Here is a 24,304-nt window from a genome sequence, read left to right on the forward strand (position 1 = left end):
TCATGCATGTTATCTGTCTGCTCTGAATGGGGTATTCACACATGTACCATAGACAAATTCTATTGTCTACTCCATTTTCTAGGAATTTGCTATAGTGCACACATCCAAGCAAAACAAATAATTTTTATATCTATCACTTATCACTGCTAGCTGAGCCTTTTTTATTGCATATCAGAATATCCATATATTTGGAAACAATTTAGCATACTATTTGGTAGCAATTTTAAACATGTTATACATAAAACAGAGTAATCTAGACTTATTTATAATGGTTAACGATTTATAGTTATATTTTACTAACAAATCATAAGGCAAATATAATACTTGATTACAATAATACATTCCTTTGGGAAACAATACAGAAGTTACTCCTTAATATAGGACCAATTTATACAAGTAATCTGTATATTGCATAATCTTCATGGACATGTACAATATCCTCTACTTCAAACATTATAACTTAACAATAAAGAGAAACAAGAAAAAAAATACATTCAGTTGATCCAATCACACATGATATACACTCAATCATCATTACTGGAAAATTATGATATTGGAAAAAAATGAGAGAAACCTGATATTTATGCATCTGCAAAATGCAGATAGAAAAACAAGTTACAGTATATACAATTGATGACAACTATTTGCTGGCCATATCCAATGCCTATAGAAAGTTCATAAGATGCAGTCAACTACAGATGTGTCCAAAATAAAGAATCTTCTCTCACCAGTTCTTTTGAAGAATAAGCATGACTATAGAACAGCTTACACGCTCTGACAAAAAATAGTGGCATCTGCAAAATTTATGTGAAAAGAATTTATTAATAACCTTAAATTTAGTTATAGTTTTTAAATTTTAAGTAAAAGGTATGCTGTAGCATAACACATAAATAATAGAAGAACAAATTTCAAATAAAAAGCATATCTACGACTTACCCTATGAACTATCAACTAGGCCTCCATGTGTTTGCAGCAGAAATACCAGATCTTGATGTCATCATCTGGATCAAAACTTGATCTGTAGGTGCTACACACACAGATAAGCAAGTTTATTCTCTTAACCTCATTATTATATACAACAAAAGACTTGAAAATTGAGTTCCATGACAAATTGGCAGTAGCAGTTAGAAGGGAGGGCATAATACACTACCTGCAACCATGCCACCTGTTAACACTGCTACCTGATCTGAATAAGCATTAAAACCTAGATCCATATTTGGCAGTGGACCTCCAGGCGCTCTAAGCATAAGGTTTTGTGCTGGAATTTGTGCACCACAAGGATACTGTGCCCCTCCAGATTGCCAAAAGATTCCAGGGGCGGCTGGAGAAATTAATCACATAAAATATACATTAAAAAAATTGACCATTTACAAATATACTAAATTCAGACAACAAATAATAATAGAAATTTACAACGGAGGCTATTGAAAAATAATCTTAAATTTGTTTTAAGCCAATACCTTCTTGCATAAAAGATGAGCCTGTACATAAGGTTGTCATGCAACCTCCTGCTTGGTGGATGGATGCCTGATTTTCTGGTCTCGTGCTTCTATCATTATTGGATTGCTTCCACTGGTCCTCTTGCACGGATTGTTTCTCACATTCAGGAGCACGAATTGATAATGAATCCAACCAACCACGCTGGACAGGAATTTCAGCCCTCACATATGAGAACTGACTAGATAGCGATATTGCAGGTGGAGGAGGTCGGTAAGATTGCTGAGATGCAGACATATTAATATTATTCATTTGCATCTGTTGTGGGAAGGCTGCACCATGCAACCTTTCAAACGATATTGGAGAATTAAATGATGTAACATTTTGTCCAGGATGTATCTGAGATAATGAAATGCCTGAGGAGTTGTGACAAACTGAATCAAGCATAGTTGCGTTACTGACAATATGGCTAGTAGGCTGCTGGCTACTTCCAGAAAATAAATGAAGTTGAGTGTCCTGTTCACAACCGCAGAGAAGAATATATTTCTAATAAAATATGCCAACGAAAATGCTACTCAAACCATATAAAAAGAAAATAAGATACTTACATTTAAAGGTGCCACATAAGGCTGAGGCAATAATGGCTGGCAGACAAAAGGGGGAGAGGAAGGGGGTGGAGGAGGAGGTGAACTTGGAGGTGGTGGAGGTGGTGATGGAGGTAAGGGCGGAGGAGAAGGAGGTGGATCTTCAGGCAGTGGAGGAGAACCTGGAGGCAACGGAGGACAAGTATTGCTCTGATCTGATAGTAAAGAACACTGAGGAATCTCCTGTGATATTGGTTGGACCATATAATCCTTGGAAGAACTTGGATCATATTCTGAGGTTGGAGAGACATCTTCCATTTCAAGTTCCCCATCAACATCCTCCAAAATATGCCGATGTCTATCAATAGGACCAATAGAACTCTTCGCTTGATCTTCTTGGGCCTCGTAGTGTTCAAGTACCAAATCATCATCACTCTTCTTCCAGTCACTAGCACATGGTTCCTCTTCATCTTCGAAGACATTTGACATAGAGAAGCCTGGCAAGTGAAAATTTGCATTGCTGCAGAATAAAAAATACTTTCATTACACTCCTCCAGTAGATGAATATATGAAAATTCTGAAGGGTGAGATTAGAAATGCTTACCTGCCATACTCATCAAGGTTGCCCTCTATTTCCCTCATTGGGTCATCCACAGCTCGCTCTACTCGTGGGCGTCTTGGTAAAATGCCACCAGCTCTTTCATCATTTGAAGATCCAATATCATTCATGTATTGACGCAGGATAGATTCAGGAAAAATTTTCCGTTCCAACCAGATTCTCAAAACCTTAAAGAAATATAATTATGTCAGTATAAGGAAATCACTAAAAATTTAAAGGGAATGATAAGATTAACTCTGAAAAAAAGAGCAATTTACTTTAAGGCATTGACGACGATTTTCCCGTGCTGCACCTTCTGGTGGAGCAGCTGCAGCTAACAACCGTGGAAGAGTACCTTGCACAGCAGGAATATATGAAGATCCAGCAATGCCTACATATAAAATAGCATGAAAACATTATAGGCAAAACATAATTCAATAAACCTGACCTGTAATTTGTACCTACAAAATGTTATCACTGTATAAGGCTTTGGAACATTAATATCTAAATTTCATAAGGAAACAAGCATCAATAAAGTTGGTACCTTTCTGGTTGTGTGAACATTGTGTTATTGAGTCTACTAGAAAGAACAGGTCAATCCTTCGATGGAAACTTGATTCATTTTCCAACCTCTGAACAAGAAGTTCTACAATCTACATGAACCACAACATCAGCACATCTAAAGGCTGTTACAATTTTAGATAAGGATATGCTTAATTTCTTACATAACAAGTTAAACAAGATAAGGAATTACAAGTTTAATTTCAGAATAGTTCCTTATAAGTAAGATATAGAGAAAAGGGGAAATAAAACTTTGATATCACTACTTATAGTTTCTCTTTGCAAATTTAATTAACAAACCGACAAAATAACTCACATGTTCAACACCAAAAACATGCAGCCCAAACATGATGACCAATTTCACATATGATTTCATGTGTGCATATCTCAAGATGAATGCATGTGGAGAACACGCACATAAACACACATGCACAAATGTAAACACATTGACACATATAATCATAGACAGGCTGAAACATGTTTTGTTATTGTAAATTCATTTTAACGTACAGGAATTTGATAAGTAGGAGATGATTTCCACAGCTAGTCAAATTGTGATGTGAATATCAGGATTTAACTGTGTGATTTTTTTGAGTCAAACTCGATGACCCATGTTTCATGAGTAGTGATTCAACATGAATCCATCTCTCATGAGAATAAATGGAACACTTAGCACTCATTGGATCTAGGTGATGCTCACAGGGGTGAAGCACCGGGACTTCCCGGGAGGTCACCCATCCCAGTACTACTCCAGTCTGAGCGCGCTTAACTGCGAAGTTTCCTTCACAGTTAAACCCAAAGCTTGCAACCCCATTTGCAAAACCTTCACCAAGTGTTGTGCCTTATGAACCATTCATTAGAAAGCCCCATTTGTACAGGAATTTCATAAACTAGTGTTGTATTATCAAATATGTATAATATTAAGTAGATGAAGAATTCTAAAAACAATATATCATTGCATCACTACCATTTGAAGAATCTAAATATCACTCCCAACAGAAAACTCTAACTGTAAGTAAATAAACAAACTTCTGAATTAACAAGATGGTGTTCATGGGACATAGAGCTTACCCCACTGGCAATGCAATACTTAGCACAATCAATGGCATGGCGAGTTGCTCGCCCAATACTTTCCTTTGTTCTTGATAATGTTTCAAGCATTCCTTCAAAAGTGTCCCTTGCAACAGCTGCTTCTGTGTCTCCACTAAGCATTCCTCCAACAGACTTTGGATCAGAGCTAATTTTACCCTCTTCACTTGATCTAAGATTCATTGCATCTGTTGAACCCCACTGATCAATATTTCCTCGAGGGCTTCCAGATTCCACGCCAGCAGAGGTGGTTTTAGCATCCCCATGTGGCACGCTGGCAGGATGTAATTGATGAGGTGAACACCGATGTGAACTAGTTTCTCGGATTGGTGAAGGGCTTGACATAAAAACAGGTATAGAATTTGCAGTTTCTTCATTTCCATCATACTGTGGCATAATTGCAGATCGTGCCTGGTCTCGCTTAGCCTGTGCAGCAGCTATAAGATGCTTCATTGATGTAGATGAAACAGCAATGTCCGAGTCCTTTGACATTGTTTTGAGTTTAACTTCCTTAGCAGAACCATGCCTGTGGCATAAGCCATAAAGATATGTAAAATAATCTGAATTAATGAAATATTAATGCTAATGGATACTTAAGGATGGACTAGACTTACATATCTCTAAGTTTGCTTCCTTTCTCTGGATGTAGCTCTGCACAATATGGAGTGCGCTCTGACTTGACAGCTAGGGGACCATTTATCTTCAAGTTAGATTTTGAAGACACTGCCATCCTATCAACTGCAGGTTCAACCACACTTCTTAAAGGAGAAGTTTGCTCATGCTTGCGCACACCCAAGTGCTTAGGCAAATGCCCTTGATTATGTTTATCTGATCCAGAGGGCACTTGAGAATGTTTATCTGATCCTGATGGCCCTTGATCTTTCCTCAAACCTCCACCATTTTTCTTTCCTGGAGTTATACATGACTTTTTCACTTTGATGCTCTTAGATTTGTACTCATGTTCATCAGTATCAACCTTAACTGCACCATGAACCTTAACTGGAGACTGTTGAGGCGAATTACTTCTTAAAATAAACTCTGATCCATCTTGCTTCTGTGGTGAAGGCAGCTTTGATGCAACTGTGATATTGTGCTTCCATTCATCCTTTCTATAAGATGGAAAAGGCAATCTATCTGACGTTTTCACGAGTGCATTCAAATCAACATTGTCCCCTGTCTGCCATCTACTCCTTTGTATAGGAGTCATAGAATCTTCAAACTTTGAATTCACCTGCTTCTTCTCTAAGCAGTTAGAAGGTTCTGAAGACAAGCTTCCATACGATTGAATCGGATCTGGAAACATCACAGATTTCCTCATTGCTGTACCAGTTCCTTCTGCTGGAAATAAATTTTGAATTCTTTTTGTAAAATCCGCATTTCCATGCACTAAATTCCTTTCACTATCAAAGCATGCAGTGAATGTTTTTTCACGTGACGGAATTCCCCATGGATCTTCCTGTCCATCTGAACCAGTTGTTATGTTTGAAGCAGTAGCAGCTTCTGCAACACATGCTGACATAGCTTCCTGCGCTCGATGACGCCGTTTAGAGGGAGGCAAGGCAGCTTCATCACCTGGCAAACTGCTTCTCAAACGATACTTATCAGCCTTCGGTGGCAAACACATATCCCTTCCAAGCACAAATAAGGCCTTTTCACCATGTGATGAATTTCCATCAATCTGAGGACTAGTGGAGCCCAATCTATCTATAGACTTGAATTGCAGCTGATGTGGGTACAAATCATTATCCACTATAGCATTTTTCCCAGCAATGTTGGTGGTATTTGGTATGCTTTCTGAATTCAAGCCTTCTGTCGTCACAGTAATTTCATCTTCAGAATTAGATCTTGCCCTTTTTAGCAAAGGAAGAGTTTCATCAACCTTAAGTTTATGCTTCCTCCCTTTAAGAAGTTGTGTCCTTTTCTTCCGATGATCTGTCCCTGATAGTAATTCAAAAACATTTTCCTCCTCTGTGTGAACGTTCATTTTTTCTTGATTAACATTTAGTACTGATGTCCCAGGATTATGTTTCTTTAGGAGGTTCCGTTTCTTCTTCAACACAGAATTTTGTTGTAAGACACCATCTGTCACTGCTTTCGCATCCTCTTCTTTCCTTACATATGGAGAAAATGTAGGCTTTCTATCATTAAGAATAGGGCTGGCATGACTGTTTTCAAAATCCTGTTCTTCTTTCTCATTATCTTTAATGCCTGAAAACTGAATGTTCCCTCCATTGTCAGCAAAATCAAAATATTCAAAATTGTTGGCAGTTATATTTGATGTCATTTTTCCTCCTGTATGATCACTCTCATTTGCCAATTGAGAGTCACTAATATCTTGTGAAGTGGTTTGTCCTTTCTGCCCAAACTGATGTTCAGTCATAGGGGACCCTTGTACCGTATCTGGAGAGGATGTGCCATTCTCTTTACGTACAGGACAAGTGACAGCCATTTTCTCTTTATATTCATAAGCATAATTTTCCCTTTCCATTGATCTTCTAAAACCACCTTTAATTTTCTTAATCTCTGAGTCACTCAATGCAGATGATGGACAAGAAAGATTAATTTTTGCATTATACTCAGCATGACTTTCAGCCTTCTCTTCCCTCAAATATGACCTCATATGATTTGTTTTAGGCGTAGTTACAGAATTTTGCATTTTAACACCCATTGTAAACTCACTGAATATTTTCTCCTCTTTCTTATCAGAGGGCTTTATGAGCAATGAATCTTTTTCCTTGATCTCACCTGCACCCATATTTAGTCGTTTCTTCTGGCCATCTACTTGTCTACGCACTTCTGTATTTAGGTTACTTTTCTTCACTGCTGTCTCACGGTGTTTATGAATGCCATCATTGATTTTAAATTTCAACATCTCCTCTAAATCATGAGTTGGAGGATATGTTTTTAAATTTTTTAATGGCATCCTCTCTGCAGAATCATTTGAGTTATCAATGCATGTTCTAGCCTTCATTTTATGAATCTCTGGGTTTGCATCCCTTTTTCCTGTTTCTAAATCATCATACTCTGCACAAATTTCCTCCACTGCTCGAGTAAAGTCAGATGCCGTCTTTCCATAACATTTAGCTGTCAATTTATTTTTCAAATCTAAGGTGAATGTCTGAATATCAGTTGGAAAACAGAAGCCACTGCAAAAAGCAAATAACACATTATTTCAGAAAACAAAATATCAGTTCAAGCATAAATAAATGAATCTGAAAGAGACTTGACATGGGAGACTTCACAGAAAGACTTGTTTGCATCTGTAAGGATGTAAAGATGGCAGAAATACTCTCATATATATACAGAAAATGATATTTACAACAAGATGCAAAGCAGAAATAGGTTGGTTAACAGCCTGCTAACATCTACATAAGCATTGCAGAAACATGCCATTTTTCTCTTAATTTGCAGAATCCACTAATTTCAATTAACACATTTCACAGAGAAATGGAAATTGCAAACAACTCTGAATTGCATGATTCATAAACCATATGCAAGGTAAACAGTCAACAATTTGATGGATTTATTAGATTATTCTAATGTTTCTTTAATGGTAATCTTATTTAATCTTTAGTTTATTTGGTAGTTTCTATTTTCATCTTTAGTTCACAATTGTTTCTTTTAGAAGCATTGTCTTTGTAAATCTATATAAGGAGTTTGCATCTCCTATGTTTAATTCAACCACAACAACATTGATTTACCATAACATGGTATCAGAGCAGGTCGATGGGATTTCATAAAATTTGGTGGATATTTTAAGGAAAATTTGAACCTCTTTTGATCAGGAATTTTTTCCAGAAATTTGTTTTTCACTTTTTAGAAATAAAAGTCGTTAGAAGTATTCTATGAAACTTTTTTGATTCATCTTCAAGGATTTTTGTTGGAAATCGCAAGCCTGGTTAAGGGTTTTTATCCCATGATTTCTTGGTTGCAACAAAAATATCTAATCTTTTAAGAGGAGTAACATCAAAGTCTTTGCTTGTATTTAAAAATTAGAGAAATGACATCAAAATTGTTGCTCTTATTTAAAAATAAGAGAAAAGACTTGAGACACAAAAGCCAATCCTTTCATTGCATTGGAGGAAATAACCTGCTCATGGATCGTGGTAGAATTCAACCTCCACCCTTGATTATCCATTCTTTGGATTTGATCTTAACTATCCATACATCTTTAAAAGGGAGAGCTCTCTCCTCTCATTTCATCCAATTTTGAGCTATTGCTATACTGCAAGTTTCTTTACAGCTTCTTGGAGCATTTGTGGAGGACTTCTATATTCTTGTCTCATTCTTGCACTCTCATTCTAGTTTAGATTCATTTGCATTAATCTAGTTTCCTTTCGCAATAGCTTAGATTGCATAGCTTAATAACATGGTTGTAACACTATCATATTGCTAAGCTAGTCACATTTGTTACATTTCTTTTAATTTAGTTACATTATTACATTGCACATATATTCAAGATCTCTTGACACTAGCATCCTTGCTTTTGCTCAAGAATCTCCCATTTCATGGTTTAATAGCAAGGGCTGCATTCCTAAGGCTCAGCTGAGAGCCCTTTTATTGCTTGTGTTGTATGCCTCTTGCAATCCATGACAAGGGAGCTCTAAGCTGCCATCTAAGTCTCTCAATCTATGAGATCTCTTCGATAGAAGGGTTTAGATAAGTGCACAAACTGATTGTACAGCATGTACTCACATGTTTGTTGCATGTACACTTCCAGTTTGTTGCATGTACTTGCATGTGCTTACACATTGCTTGCTTGTGCTGGCTTACCATGTGAAGTCTCATGTTTTGCTGCCTTTAAAAAATTCTTATGGGTTTTCAAAAAAAAATCTGTTAAAAAAATCTTTGATGGGTTTCTATAATTTTTCCCTTAAAATTTTCTGCTTCTGTAATTCACAAAGTTGTGTGGGATTCATTTGTGGGTTTATAGTTTTTTCCTCAAAAATTATCTGTTGGTTTATAACATTTTTCCTTAAAAAATGAAGCTTTGTATTGTTTGGTTTTGATTGATTTTTCACCTAAAAATCATGTTGGTTTTGATTGATTTTCACCTCAAAGATCGTGCTTCGTTTTTCCAATTTTCACCTAAAAAAAGTGGCTTTTTGCAGTTTGTTTTGGAGCATCATGGTCATCTCCAAAGTTTGGAGGGTTTGCCGATTTTTCCTGAACATTGCGCTAACTGTTCTCAATGTTTGTCTTTGTCTCCAAGGAAGAGCAATTTTGTTTTTGATTGAGTAGAAGAGCAGCTTTGTTATCCAACATCAGGTTGGATGTCTTGTGATGATTTTTGATCAGATGTTTTGCTGATTCTATGAGGGTTGTGGCAGACTTGTCTCAACGGCAAAGTCAGTGGCAAGCTCTTGTCTGGTTTTGCAGAGCATTTTGAAGATGGGGCACCCTTCTCTGTTCCTTTTTGGACAGATTTCAACTTCTTGGGCATTAACATTTTTGCAAATCCAAAGAGGAGCTTAGCAGCAGCAAAATGCTTTGAAGAATTTGTGACCAAAAGACAGCATTTAGACAATGACCATTAAGGGAGGGTATTAGAATATTCTAATGTTTCTTTAATGGTCATCTTAGTTAGTCTTTAGTTTATTAGGTAGTTTCTATGTTCGTCTTTAGTTCACGATTGTTTCTTTTAGAAAAGAAACACCGTCTTTCTAAATCTATATAAGGAGTTTGTGTCTCCTATGTTTACTATAACCACAACAACATTGATTTACCATAACAGGATTGACACTTGAAACACAAAACACAGTCTAAAGGCCAAAGTTTAGAACAAACATATTTACCATCATTTTGGGATGATTATATTCGCCTACTCTTTACCATCTAGGTGGAAATTTAAAACAATTGCTACTACAATCACCTAAGAATTTGTTCCTTAAACCTTGGAGATACAGATAATCTTGGACATAACTTGTACCAGTAAGAAGCATAAGCAACTACTTAGCAAAGAAACACAAACAAGATAACCCAAAAGTTTGTAAATACGAGGAGTTTGAAGAAACAAATTAATTGCATTGAAAATATTTAAAGATAAAAGAGAACCACAATTATTCTCTCTTCATTAATCAACCATGAACGGTCATGATGCAATATTACAATAATGTACAGCAGATTCATCACCTTGGTTGCAAACTAGTCACATGCAATGTGAAAAGGTTTCCAGCTAATCTTGTTCAACCATTGTAGGGCATAAGGAAAGATTACCTCTTTGGCAATAGCTATGAATTCTACAGCATCACTCCTTAATATCCCCAATTCCAATTTACCAGTGTTCATTCCAAAGAAAAACAGTACCCTAACCATATAATCTTCTCAAGCTGTGAAGAAAAACGTGTAAAAGCCAGGATCACATACCAAAATATGACATTAATAAAGCCATCTACTGATGCAACTAAACATATATTTTTTCCACAAGACCTACTTTCATAGTCATACTTGACACTCACATTTCATGTGTATATTCGACCCTTCTATAATATCTCTTCCAGTTTGAGTTTAAATTAGGAGTGGGTCGTTCTAATTAAAAAGCTGACAGTCAAAGCATGGTTTCATTAGCTAGTCTGATATTTTATGACTAGGTGTATCTGGAATTACCATGTTAGAATCTTTAAAATCCAACAGTGATATATCGCACAGGGTTTTAAAGACTGGCACATGGTGACCCCACTCAAAGATTCTATCATGGTGAGCATGACACTACAAAACATTTAGCCACAATAAATGTCTCAAATATTCTGATGTTACCAGGGATAGTTGGGATGGGAAAGCTTAAAAATCACTATGCCCTGCTGGTTCAGAGGCCTTTTTGCCTTGTCATTGTGTGATATTCATTGTGTGATATTCAGTTTCACGGTTCAAAATTAAAATAACTTTTATAATTGAAATAACTTCAGTTTGAAACAACCATCATACTTCAATGTAGTTCAAACAAAGTCCAATTAACATAAACCATACTTGTAGTTTCCATGCAAGCTAAAGAGGCATGACAATGCATACTAGTTTTCTAATTAACTAAATAATTTCTTGCATTTAAGAAAGTAATTGAAAGGAAGTAACACTTACATTTCCTTTGTGCCAAAAAAATACACAAAAACTTTCCTCGAATCATGAATCTGACCCCAATCTTCTGGTTTACTTATCTGTCAATCAACAACACGTCCATGAGACCAAATAGAAGAAGAAATCAAAGAATCAAAAAGGATGCATTAAACAGATAAGTAAGAAGCAGATTTTCGACAAACAATTTTTATGAGCATATCCTTTTCACCCAAACCCAAATCAAAAACCACTCTGAATCAACTAAACTTTCCTAATTTTCTACTTATAAAGCAAACCCTCCTATCAACATATACTAAATGAAACCAATTCATCCAATAAAAAGGTACAAATAATGTATACAGGAAGAAATTAAGTGTACCAAAAAGGTTATGCTTGATAATTTGCAACCAGAATGTCAATATAACCCCTAAAACCTCTTGGACCCCTCAATAAAAAAGGTCTCCCTATCCACAAGCCCTATCAGCATATCATTTTCAAGTCAATTCAAATCTGAACCAAAATAAAGCATAGGAAAAAAAAAAATCTAAAATGACCCAAAAAATTCCCCATTACTTCACACTTCATAAAATCAAAAATACCCTAAAATTTTACCATATCTCAATCACAGTTAACATATCATTTTCCACTAGAACCTACACAAAAACCAGCTTCGTTGTAAAATAATGCTTACACAAACTTATCTAGTTTCTATAAATTTCTCCTGCATTTTAATTAAACTTCAACCAATCTGTCTAAAAAAGCTATTAAACTTCCGCCAATCCCATTACTCTCTAAGTATTAATTAAATGCACCTATTCTTTCACTGAACGAAACCATCTTAGCAAGAGTATTAAATAGGGGAATCCAATTAACACTCCAGGTTATAAGAAATCAGATCGTGCAGGTTATAACGAACTTTCAAAATTGCAAAAGACTTGTGCCTCATGAACACAGGTGAAAATACAAAAGTGTCACAACTTATAGACACAAGTGAATATATAAAAATCATCACAACTTGTAAATACAGGTGAACATACAACAATGATAGCAACTTATATATGTAGGTAAGCATACAACAACAATCACACCTAATAGACATGTTAGAAGCACAAACAGTTACTATAAACACATTTGATTCCATCAAACTAAACATATGATAACCTAAACACCTAAATTACACCATTTTTACTACCTCAACAATGCCTTCAAATTAGAAATCTATCACACAATGAAACCACCTCGAACAAGCACAAAACCCCAATAAATCAAAACAGGTGCAATTACGTTTCCATGAGCCAGCAAGTCTGAACTAAAAATAAAAACTGAATGCACATACAGAGTCGTGTCAGATAAAGTGTCAGGGAGATAAAAAAATAAGTAATAAAAAGACAGCATCAGTGTATCAATTTCAATCATAGCCCTAGTGTATCTCCAAGTCTCCCATGGGGCATGTTGCCTTCCAAAATTATCAAAATACAATTCAATTTTCAAACTATATGCATTTGCTACTGGGTTTCATAAATTTGGTCTAAGTTTCTGAAAGAATATGCTAGTATTGCATATGTCCACATCCATAGTCATAGCAAAATTAGACAACTAACACTAAATTGTCAAAAGAAAGAAAAAAAACCAAAAACCTATGATCTGGCCAATATAATAAACAAAACACCTAAACTTAGAAGTTGAAAGCTTAGCAAACGATCATACATTGTCAAAAAGAACCAAAAACGTACAACTTAATGCCAATACCACACACGCCAGCTACACAGCCATTTAAACACATCGAAATTAAGAGGGATGACATCAAACCGTTTAGAAAAGGTAGGATAGTCAATGAATAGCCAATGTATTCATCTGATAGCCTAATCTTAAATCTATAGCAAACAATAGCCGGTTATGAAAAATGCCATATAGCAAACAATTGCTAGTTATTAAGAATCCATCCAACCACACAATTTCATGCTAGGATCATAGATATGTGCATCCACAGCCATTACAGAGTCAAAATTAAACAGATGACATCAAATTGTAACCAAAAGAAAAAAATGAGAAATCTGCGGCAAATCCAATATATTGAGACGAAACCCTAAGCTCGTCGCCACGCACACAATTGAACATAAAAGAACAAAACCTAAAAACACGTAATTCGATACCACATTAGACAGACGACATCAATTTGCTCAAAAGGCATATCAAACCGAAACCCTAAGCTTAAAACAACAAATCAATCGAGCATTACTTAGAAAACATACAAAAACACAATTTCGTGAAGCGAACCGATCGTGGGTCGTCTAAAACGGGCCGGACAATTTACCTTCAAAGAAACCGGAGCTCATTAACCCCACACCAAATTTGGCCAAACAAAAAGATACAAGGAAAAAACAAATTTAAAAATTTAAAAATTTAAAAACTGAAAGAAATAAAATGTAACCAAATAATGGAAAAAATTATTGGGTTACATACCTTGGCGGGCCATGCGGGAAAACCCTTGACCTTCGCCAGAACGAGATCACCCAGACTCCATTTCTGGCAGGCGGAAGCTTTGCCTGCACGCCTTTTAGCCGGTGCCATTTCATAGAAACCCTCAATAATGTTAAAAAACTCAATATCCGCTGCTATTTCCGCCAGAACCCTAACCTGTTTAGAAAATATAATATCCAATCCTCGTCCTCTGAAATTCCCATGTGATATCAAACTAAGACATCCCTGTCAATGCTTTCACAACGAACTGCTTGTTCACTGAAATTATAATCCAGATACTGTTCTTTAATTCCTTCAATTAAGCTTATAATTTGCCGACTGCAATAATAATATCTCTGTTCTGTTTGATTTTGTCTGCTCACAACAGCAGAGCGAAAATGCGGTATGTTTTGTGTTTGCGCGTAGTTGAGGCAGGATTCGACCCTTGTATCTCTCGGTAATAATAATAATAATAATAACAAGTAATGAAAAGAAATTGATTGATAAGGAATGGAAGATTGTGAAGTAATTTATTATGTTTTAGCGTCCGCTCTCACGCAATACTCATATATATAGCACGTTGTGCAAAGAAGAAAATTTAAAACGGCCAAGATTAGAGTGAGAAAAAGATGCAGGTGCGCTTACGTGGAAGAGTCTTTGCGATTTAACGTCATTAATTTAAATAATAATAATTAAAATATTTGGAATTTGTTGCTGTTCCCAAATGATCCAAACAAATGATTTATTTATGAAAAAGGGTAAAACCATGTCATGCCGACTAGGTAATTTACTTAATTTTCTAAATTTATCTCATAAATAAATTATCTTCACATTGGAAGCTATCCATGTTGTTAGATGTGATTTGTAATTTGTTTTTTAATATGAGTTATTTGAGGCGATCAACCATGTTTCTAATTTTATCTATCCTTTCATCTAATTTTGCCTATACCTTCGTATGAATTTCATAGATGGTTTATTTTTACAAAATGATGGAATTTCTAGATATCTTGGTATTTCAATTTATAGATATCTTGATATTATTTTTGGTGTAGATATGTATAAGATTAGGGTATGGAAGAGGTACACTAGCAAATAGAATACATTCGATTAGACTTATTGAGTTCTTGTTGGCGTTAGTTGTCATTGATATCAAAACATTCATACTAGCATCCTAGAGATATCGGATGATTGGTGGCAGTTATGGTTATGTAGTCATTGGTTGTTGGTTATGAATAAGAGTTTAAATGTTTATCGATTGAACAAGTTCAGTATGAACAGTATTGGTGTTTCATGGTAGGTGTACTTGGTTCCACTCATGGTTCTAATGTTTTGGCACTCTTATATGCTTTTGGTGATCAGCATTGCGTGGAATTGTCTATCATTCCCAATAATTGATATGCTTGTTGTGTTCTTCCAAGTGTTTTTGATATCTGGACTATGGGGTAGTTCATCAAATGGTTTTGGTATATCGAGTACTGAAAATATTCTACTTTGTTTCATCTATTGGTGTGTTCAAATATTTTGTGGGTCATCTTTTGGACTTAGCTATGGTGTTTTGATGTTCTTGGTAAATGTAATATGTATTTTAATATCTTAAGTTCAACTTATTTAAGGGTGATGTAGGAGCATCCTTGGTGTAAGAGCAATCTTGCATCACCCAAAAATATTTCTTTTTTGTTTCTTGAATAAGGGTTGTCTCAGTGCAGAGTTGTTGTTTGTGAAGGCTTGTTGCTTAGTAAGTCAATCATACAAGCTCGGAATGTCCTAATTTCAAAGCTGGATGTTCATCTTGAATATATCAGCCTACTAATTGAGGCTCGATGTCATATCATGAGTACTAGTGAAGTTATTGTAGATTTTTGGTGTGTAATTTTGGTATAAAAACTTCAAGCTCAATTTTGAAGACCTTAGAGGCCCTAGATGGACTTTGAAATGGGTCGACCTGAGTTTGTGTAAGTTAAGCCTTGTAGATCAGAAGCTAAGGATTCTGAAAAGTTGTTATAGTAGCCAAACGAAGCAACGGTTTGAAAGTTATGGCCTTCCAAAGTTTGACCAACCAAAATTCCCAAAATAAGTGTCAAAGGTGTATTGAGTTGACTCTATGTGTTATTTTAGAGTTATTGGATCTCAAGGATTAGAATTTGATGTCTAAAAACTTTTCGAGCGGTGTAAAAATGCATATATAAGGAATGCTCGTGCATTGTCTAGAACAACTCTCAGTGATAATTCGCAGCTCTATGTTGCAAATTATTGTAAGGAAGGCACTCATGTGGGTTTGCATATTATATTTCAAAATTCTATAATTTTGCATTTGCGATGGTAAGAATAAGCCTGTATTTTGTTCTCACAAATTGTTGTTATTTCTCTGTTTCTATTATAAATGTGGTATTAAGGGGAGCACCCTTCATCAAGTGGTATCAAAGCAGGAGTCTTGAGTGTGTAAACAGATTGTTGACTATGAGGTAGTTGGACCACAAGCTTGGTTTGGGCTAAGCATGTAAACAAATTGTTGATTGTGAGGCAATTCACACTAAGGTTTTAGTGAAAGTGCGAAAATGCCTCCACAAAGAGAGTGTGGGGGAAGAGTTGGAGGTGTTGCACCTGAGGTAAGATGCAAACATTGGAAGAACAAATGCACAAAGGAATAAATATTGTCATAAGAGATAAAAGCGAGGATGAGACAAAGAAGAAGAAGAAGAAAATGTTGAAGAAGATGTGGTTCTGAACCCTAAAGAAGAAAGACTTTTTAAGGCCATCTAAAACACTTAAGTTTGAGTTTCTCACATTTTTGAGAAATTGTAACTCAGAGGAGTTGATCAATTGGATCAACAAATTGGAGGAATACTTTGAATATGAAGATATTGAGGATCCTAATAGGGTTAGGTTTGTGAAGGAAAAATTGAAGGGTCGTGCAAAGATCTAGTGGTAGGAAATTTAGTTGGAGCGAAATAGAAGAGGTAAGGAAAAAATCACCAGATGGGATCAGATGATAGCTAAATTGAAGTGACAATTCATTCTCGTAGATTATGAGCTTGATCTGCTAAAGAAAATGCAAGGGTTAAAGCAAGTGGGAAAATATGTTCAGGAGTATACTAAGGAGTTCTATTGAGTTCTCATCAGAACCAGCCATGCGTAAGTTGATAAGAGAGAATTTTGTATGTTATCTTAGTGGGTTGAGGCCAATAAGTTAGGAGTTGAGTCTAGTCCGAATGAACAGTATTGAAGAGGAGTACCAGTTTTCCCTAAGAGTTGAGCAAACATTGAACAAGTTTGATAACAAGAATTGTGGAAGAGGTCAAGGTGGAAGCTCTGGTGGATAGTCTTAAGGAGGACGAAATAATGATCAAAAGAACAAGGATGAGGTCAGCAATAGCAGTCAAAACTAGAGGGGAAACAATTCCAATAGTTTCCATGATTAGAATGATAAAGATCAAAGAGAAAGAGGTAGAGGCCAAGGATCTGTAAGGGGAGGTTTATGTGGAAAGTGTTTTCACTATGGAGAAGAAGGGCATACAACATTTGAATGTTCCTAGCACCAAGGAAGGACAAATCAAAAAATAAAAGGCCATGTTAGGGTTGTGCATGTTGATGAAGATGCCAAATCACCCCATTTTAAAGATGTTGAAAGAGGAGAAGTCCTAGTTAATAGAAGAGTCTTACTGAGTGGTGAGAATGAACTTGATCAAAGGAGGAGTTCACACAAGTTGCAAATGTAAAGATAAATGTTGTGATGTGATCATTGATGGTGGAAGCACTGACAATCTGGTGTCATAAAAGATGGTCACGTAGTTAAATCTCAAGAGGCAGAAATACTTGTATCCATAGTGTATTGCCTGGGTGTCAGATGACCACAAGGTCATGGTCAATGAGAAATGCTTAGTGAAGTTCAAGATTGGAAGCTACAAGGATAAGGTGTTGTGTGATATCATACCTATGGACATATGTCATATATTTTTGGGTAGGTCATGGCAGTTTGATAGGCATGTTGTACACAATGGGCATACAAATACCTATACTCTGACAAAGGATGGAGTGAAACATAAGTTGAAGTAGTTGAAGAAAAGAGAAGAAAATGTAGTACTGCCAAAATATGTTTTGTTGATGGAAGGGGGTGGAAGGGGGTTTCTCAAAGGTATGAAGTGTGGGCATATGTTTTTTGTTGTAATCCCAACATATGGTAAAGAATAAGTAGAAGAGGTATCTGCAAAAGTTGCAAATTTGATAGGAGAGTTTTCTGATATTGTCTCAGATAAAGTATCAAATGGATTACCCCCAGTGAGGAAGATCAATGACCTGATGGAGTTGATCCCAGGAGCCAGTTAACCAAACAAGGCAATGCACTGAATGGCACCAAGAGAAAGTGAAGAGTCTGAGTTGAGATGTTGTACCAATAGTATTAGCACCAAAGGGGTTGATTTGAGAGAGTTTGAGTCCATGTTTTGTACTAGCAATATTAGCACCAAAGAAGAATGAAGAATGGAGGATTTCTATTGATTCTCAAGCTATCAACAAAATCACAATCAAGTACCAATTTCCATGGCCATGGATGGATGATATTATGGGCTGTTTGAGTGGATCTATATATTTCACAAAGATAGATATGAAGAGTGAGTACCATTAGATTCGCATCAGAGAGGGAGACGAGTGGAAGATTACCTTCAAGACAAGGGAAGGATTGTATGAGTGTATAGTCATGTCTTTTGGGCTAACCAATGCATCGAGCACTTTCACGAGGCTCATGAATGAGGTACTGAAGGAGTTTTGGGTTGGTTTTTTTATTGTTTACCTAGATGATATAGTGATCTTTAGTAAGACATTGGAGGAGCGTTTGATGCACATTTGTAAGGTGTTTGATAAGTCAAGGGAAGAAAAGTTGCTAATAAATATGAAGAAGTGTAGTTTTGTAAAGAGGGACTTGGTGTACTTGGGATTTGTAGTATCGACAGAAGGGTTGAAAATTGATCCTAAGAAAGTGAAGGCTATCCTTGAATGGCCTACTCCAAGGAGTATGGCTAATGTAAGATCTTTTCATGGACTCACTAGTTTTTACATAAAGTTTATTAGAGATTTTAGCAGTATTTGTGGACCTTTGACTAAAATAATAAGAGGGGGTAGGAAAGAATTCAAGTGGATTATAAGAGAAAATAATATTTTTAATTGGTTGAAACAGAAAGTTACAAGGCAGCCTATTTTAGCACTTTCAAATTTTAACAAGGTGTTTCAAGAAGACTATGATGCTAATGGTACTATAATAGGAGTTATTTTGAGCCAAGAATGTAGATGTGTTGCTTGTTTCAGCGAGAAGTAGAATGATGCCAAAAGAAAATATTATTTTTATTATCAAAAATTTTATGCTATAGTTCACGTGTTGAAGAAGTAGAGGCACTATCTTCTTCCTTAGGAGTTTCTTTTGTATACTAATCATCAAGATTTGTAATATTTGAATAGTTAAGGAAAATTGAACCAAAGGCATTTGAAATGGGTTGAGTTTTTGCATAGATATACATTTAGTTTGAAACACAAGTGGAAAGTCCAACAAAGTTGCAGATGCTCTTGGGAGAAGATAGGTTTTGCTAACATAAATATAGATTGAGGTGGTTAGGTTAAAGGAAGTCAAGAATTTGTACCTAAAGGACCCTAATTTTGGTGAGGCTTGGAAATCTTGTATTGAACCTATTACACTTGACAAGACAAAGTGGTTGGATTTATTATAATCAATGAAGGTATGTTGTTTAAATGAAGTCAATTGTGCATTCCCACAAGTTCTATGAGAGAGAATCTCATAAGGGAGAAGCATAGTGGGGGGTTGGGTGGAAACTTTGGCAGAGATAATATATTTTCTTTGGTTTCTAAAAATTATAGTGACCATAGTTATAGCAAGATGTGAAAAAGTTTGTGCAAAGCTGTAAAGTATGTTAGATGGAAAAATGAGTGAAGTAGAATACTAAGTTGTATCAACCATTACCTATACTAGAGAAGTTGTGGGAGGATGTTAGCACAGATTTTGTTTTTGGTTTACCAAGGACATGACAAGGGCATGATTCCATATTGGGGGTGGTTGATAGATTTTTTAAAATGGCCCATTTCATTCCTTGTAAGAAGATTAGTGATGTTGTTCATGTGGTTGAGTTTTTTTTTCAGAGAAGTGGTGAGACTTCATGGTTTGCCAAATATTATAGCTTTAGATTGAGATACCAAGTTTGTTGGGTATTTCTAGTGTACATTGTGGAAGGAATTGAAGACAAATTTGAAATTTAGTTTGTCATATTATCCACAAACTGATGGACAAAGTTGTGAACCAAAGTTTGGGGAATTCATTGAGATGGTTGGTTGGAAATAAACCAAAGGGTTAGGATCTAATTTTACCACATGCAAAATTTACATACAATAATTATGTCAATATGAGTTATGGTAAATCACCATTTCATATTGTATATGGGAGCAGTCCCATAAATGCTTATGAATTGAGGTACTTGGGTAACGGAGAAATAAGTAGTGTTGAAGTGGAAGATTTTGTTGAACATTTGGAGAACATCCATGAGGAGGTGAAGAAGCACACTAAAAAGATGAATATGCGGTACAAAGTAAGACAGATGTCAAAGGAGGTATAAGGAATTTCAAATTGGAGATGAAGTTATGGTTCATTTGAGAAAGGAGCATTTTCCAACGGGTATATATAATAAGCTAAAAATGAAGAAGTTTGGACCGTGCAAGATAGTGAAAAGACATGATTTTAGAAATAGATATGAAGTGAAGTTACTTGCTGAATTGAATGTTTCACTACTATTTATCATTTCATATTTGATAGAGTGTTATGAAGGAGGTGATGGAGATGAATGTTGTGGAAGTATAGTGGAGTGTTCTAGTAGCTAGTTCAACTAGAAAGGAGATTGAAGAGATATTGGGCAGTCGTGTTGGCAAGATTACAAGGAACATAACATATGAAGAGTATCTTGTCATATGGAAAGGGAGACTAGTAGAGGATTCATCATGGATAGCAAGGGAGGAGGTTGACCATCTTGATTTTCCTTTAAATGCATGAGACATGATGGTGCCACTTCTCAAATTACCTTGGGCGTCTGATGTGGGAGCATTTTGGTTGTAAGAGCAATATTGCATCATCCAAAAATGTTTCCTTTTTTCTTCTTGAATAAGGGTTGTCTCAGTGCAAAGTTAATGTCTATGAAGTCTTGCTACTTAGTAAGTCAGTCATATGAGCTCAAAATGTTCTAATTTCAAAGATGGATGTTCATCTTGGATATATCATCCTACTAATTGAGGCCTAGTGCCATATCATGAGTATTCATGAAGTTATTTCAGATTTTTGGTGTGTAAATTTGGAATAAAAACTTCAGGCTTAGTTTTGAAGACCATAGAGGCCCTGAATGGGCTCCAAAATGGGGTCGATTGGAGCTTACACAAGCTAGGCTTTGTAGATCATAAGCTAAGGATTCCAAAAAGTGGCTATAAGTGTCAAAGGTTAATTAGGTCGACTCTATGTGTAATTTTAGAGTTATTCAGCCTCAAGGGTTAGGGTTTGATGTCTAGAAACTTCTCGTGTGACGTAAAAATGCCTATATAAGGAATGCTCATACATTGTCTTGGACAACTCTAGATGATAGTTCACAGCTCTATGTTACAAATTATTGTAAGGAAGGTGCCCATGTGAATTTGTATATTGTACTTCAAAATTATGTAATTCTACATTTGCATCGATAATAAGAAGCCCATATTTTGTTCTTGAAAATTGTTGTTTTTTTTGTTTTTGTTATGTGTTTGTGGTATTAAGGGGAGTACCCTTCATCAAAGGGTCACAGTGTAGTTCTTTGTACAGTTTTCTTAAGGGTGATTTGAATTTTGGATCCATGTTAAAGAATTCAATGTAATTGTAATATATTTTCCTTTGGGGCCATCACCCATGTTTGGTATGGGCCAACATATGTAAGTTTAGGTATCTATATACATAAAGAAAAATATTTTGTATTTATAAAGGATATGAAGTGTATGGATGTATGGAATGTGTGGAAGGATAATAATGTGTGCCTAAGCTACAAAAGTAGACAAAGTGTGAACCTATGGAAGTGATGTATACAAGTAGAGTGTTGAGAGGCAGATAGTTGGAGATCAAGAAGAAGCTTGCATATAAGACAATAATGGATCCAAAAGTTTCATATAGAGAATAGAACAACATTCATATCTATGTGTGGTTATGATAACGAAGCTTAATTATTGAATTATTCCATGCATATTGAGATACAATCCTATTAGTTCATGATTTTGTCATATGTATTTTGTTATGTCTATTATGTAAGTGAAGTTAGATTGATCGACAACGAGGAAAATTACAATGAGAAAAACTAGTAGTTTGACACCTTGAAAAAATTACCTTAATTTATGTCACTCTAATAGGTGTTAATTTCATGGGAATTAGTTTCTCTATGATTGTTCCTAATTGGGTTTTTGTGCATAAAATTTGGTGTTGTCTGTGTTGATGTTTATGTGCTTTCATAAAATTACATGTATTGTGAATGTATGTTGTGCTGACTAATAGGTCATAAGTTGTTATTACATCATGGTTTGTGAGTTTAACAACATAGAAAAGTTTAGAAAGTATTGTCGAATAAATATTCAGCACACCCCCCTACTTACTTAGTCAACCTATTCAACACTTTCTTCTGTCATATTCACGAATTCCTCTCTATAGTTAAGATAACTCAAGTGCCAAGCAAATTTTTACTACTTATTCATGCTTACATCTCATAATATGAGTTGACATGTAAATCTTTTCATGAACAAATCACACAAGTCATTCATTGTTTCCTTTAGTCTAAATGGAGTAGTAAGATAAAAATTTGTATCTTCTCTTGGTCCAACTATATTCAATCTCAGTGTAGGGATACATTAGATATTATTATCCAGTGTAATTAACTAAATTTCCTCCTAGTAAATTAGATCTTCATAAGCATAAAAGTTCTCAATGGAATATACCTAGAAGATTTTAATTAGATACCATATTATAACAACCAAGACTAAGATTTCTTAGTGTATATTCAGGTAAAAAGTTGATTTATTTTGACGTTGTAATGTAAGATGAATGCATTAACTTCTATTGGAGGGCTTGGCAATTGGTTGTTCCCTTGTGATATTATGATCGTTCTCTCTATCATGGGATGGTTTTTTCCAACTCTATATGGTAGATTTATCTTATCTAAATGGATAATTAACTACTGACTCTCATTTAATAATGCCATTATATATCACTTTATAAGAAAAAACCTTGGAACCTCCATAAATCTCACATGGAAAATCTCTTGGTAACTTTTTGGAATCTTATTCAAGTTAGCCACTGGAAACTTAAAAACCTTCTTCTATTGGGACTAAGCATACTATGAGCATACCATTCACCTAAAAAATTATAAATCTTGTAAATTATAAATTAATTATGTAGATGATTAGCAATGTATGATATTCAAATATGTTAGAGCACATAAAATAGGGTATTCATGGGCAAATGGGACATTATTTATTTATATTATTATACATGACAATTGTTATATTTGTAATGATATATTGAATGGGAGTTGTCAAATTCAAGTGTTATAGAGCATCTTACTAATTTGGTGGATGTAATTTTTTTTGGAATACCCTCATTAAGCACTAAAATTGGAATCTTAGTCAAATTGCCTATTATGATGGAATGTATAACATCTTTAATACATAGGAAGGGATTAAGAGTTGTAAGAGTAGTTGGATACTATTTAAAGATGCTTGACCACAACCATGACAATGATGCATGTTTACCAGGAATCGTGCTTTTATGTCCTTATAGTTTAGTATATTAGTGGAAGTTCTTATTCTATATTTTCTTATATATTGGAGGCATGGGATTGTTAATTGTAAACTTATTTGTAAGTGCTCTAATGTTATAACATTATTGTTGAAAGAGTAAGTAGATTGTGTTATTGTATTACAAAATATTTGGAATAGTACAAACTTTGGTCTCTTTTTGTCTATATAGTGTTTATTATAAGTTTTTTGATTTGTTGAAATGTGTAAGAATTTTTCCAATAGCAACAACCCAAGATCTGAGATCAACAAATAGCACAAAAGAGAGAAATAATATGATAATTTGTATTCTCACCAATAATGTAATATAATATGATCAAATATATTACAATACTAAAACTAATGGATTCATTCAACTAGACTTATTTAGAATGTAGATGTGTCTTCCTGTATAAGTAAGACAATATGAGAGCATGATAACCAGAAGATAACTTATCAACCACCAAAGGTGGATTATCCACCATTTACAAATAAGTATGTGCAACATGTGGATGATGATAAAGTAATAAGTTCATTAAAAGCGAATAAAACACATAAAGTGGAATGTGATAGCAACTATCACCACCTAAAGTGGAATTTCTCATACGACATGCAAATAATTAGTGTATCAAATGCAAACTATTTTCCATGCATCATCCTAAGTGAGATTAAGTAATAGGTGAATAATTAACTACACCAA

General features: G+C 35.1%; 1 protein-coding gene across 3 annotated transcripts; it reads right to left on the reverse strand.

Annotated features, from left to right (window-relative positions):
- Positions 1-553: 553 nt before the first annotated feature.
- On the reverse strand, positions 554-14,234 carry HUA2 (Tudor/PWWP/MBT domain-containing protein). Of its 3 annotated transcripts, none has more exons than XM_089789357.1 (12): positions 13,783-14,234; positions 11,344-11,420; positions 4,884-7,415; positions 4,252-4,795; positions 3,164-3,272; positions 2,898-3,010; positions 2,626-2,807; positions 2,046-2,541; positions 1,461-1,953; positions 1,151-1,321; positions 937-1,018; positions 554-794 (listed from the first exon to the last, which is right to left on the reverse strand). In XM_089789357.1, the coding sequence occupies exons 1-11, from the start codon at positions 13,888-13,890 to the stop codon at positions 948-950; spliced, it is 4,896 nt and encodes a 1,631-aa protein (XP_089645483.1). In that variant the 5' UTR covers positions 13,891-14,234; the 3' UTR covers positions 554-794; positions 937-947. The 3 variants fall into 3 exon arrangements, with proteins under 3 accessions (XP_089645483.1, XP_089645482.1, XP_089645485.1); XM_089789356.1 differs by having other exon boundaries at positions 937-1,027; XM_089789359.1 differs by lacking the exons at positions 11,344-11,420; positions 13,783-14,234 and adding an exon at positions 10,486-10,589 and having other exon boundaries at positions 937-1,027.
- Between the last annotated feature and the right edge of the window lie 10,070 nt (positions 14,235-24,304).

Source organism: Cupressus sempervirens, chromosome 6 (genome assembly GCF_028749045.1).
Source record: "Cupressus sempervirens isolate cs-2001-9-10 chromosome 6, ASM2874904v1, whole genome shotgun sequence".
NCBI classification, from domain to species: domain Eukaryota; kingdom Viridiplantae; phylum Streptophyta; class Pinopsida; order Cupressales; family Cupressaceae; genus Cupressus; species Cupressus sempervirens.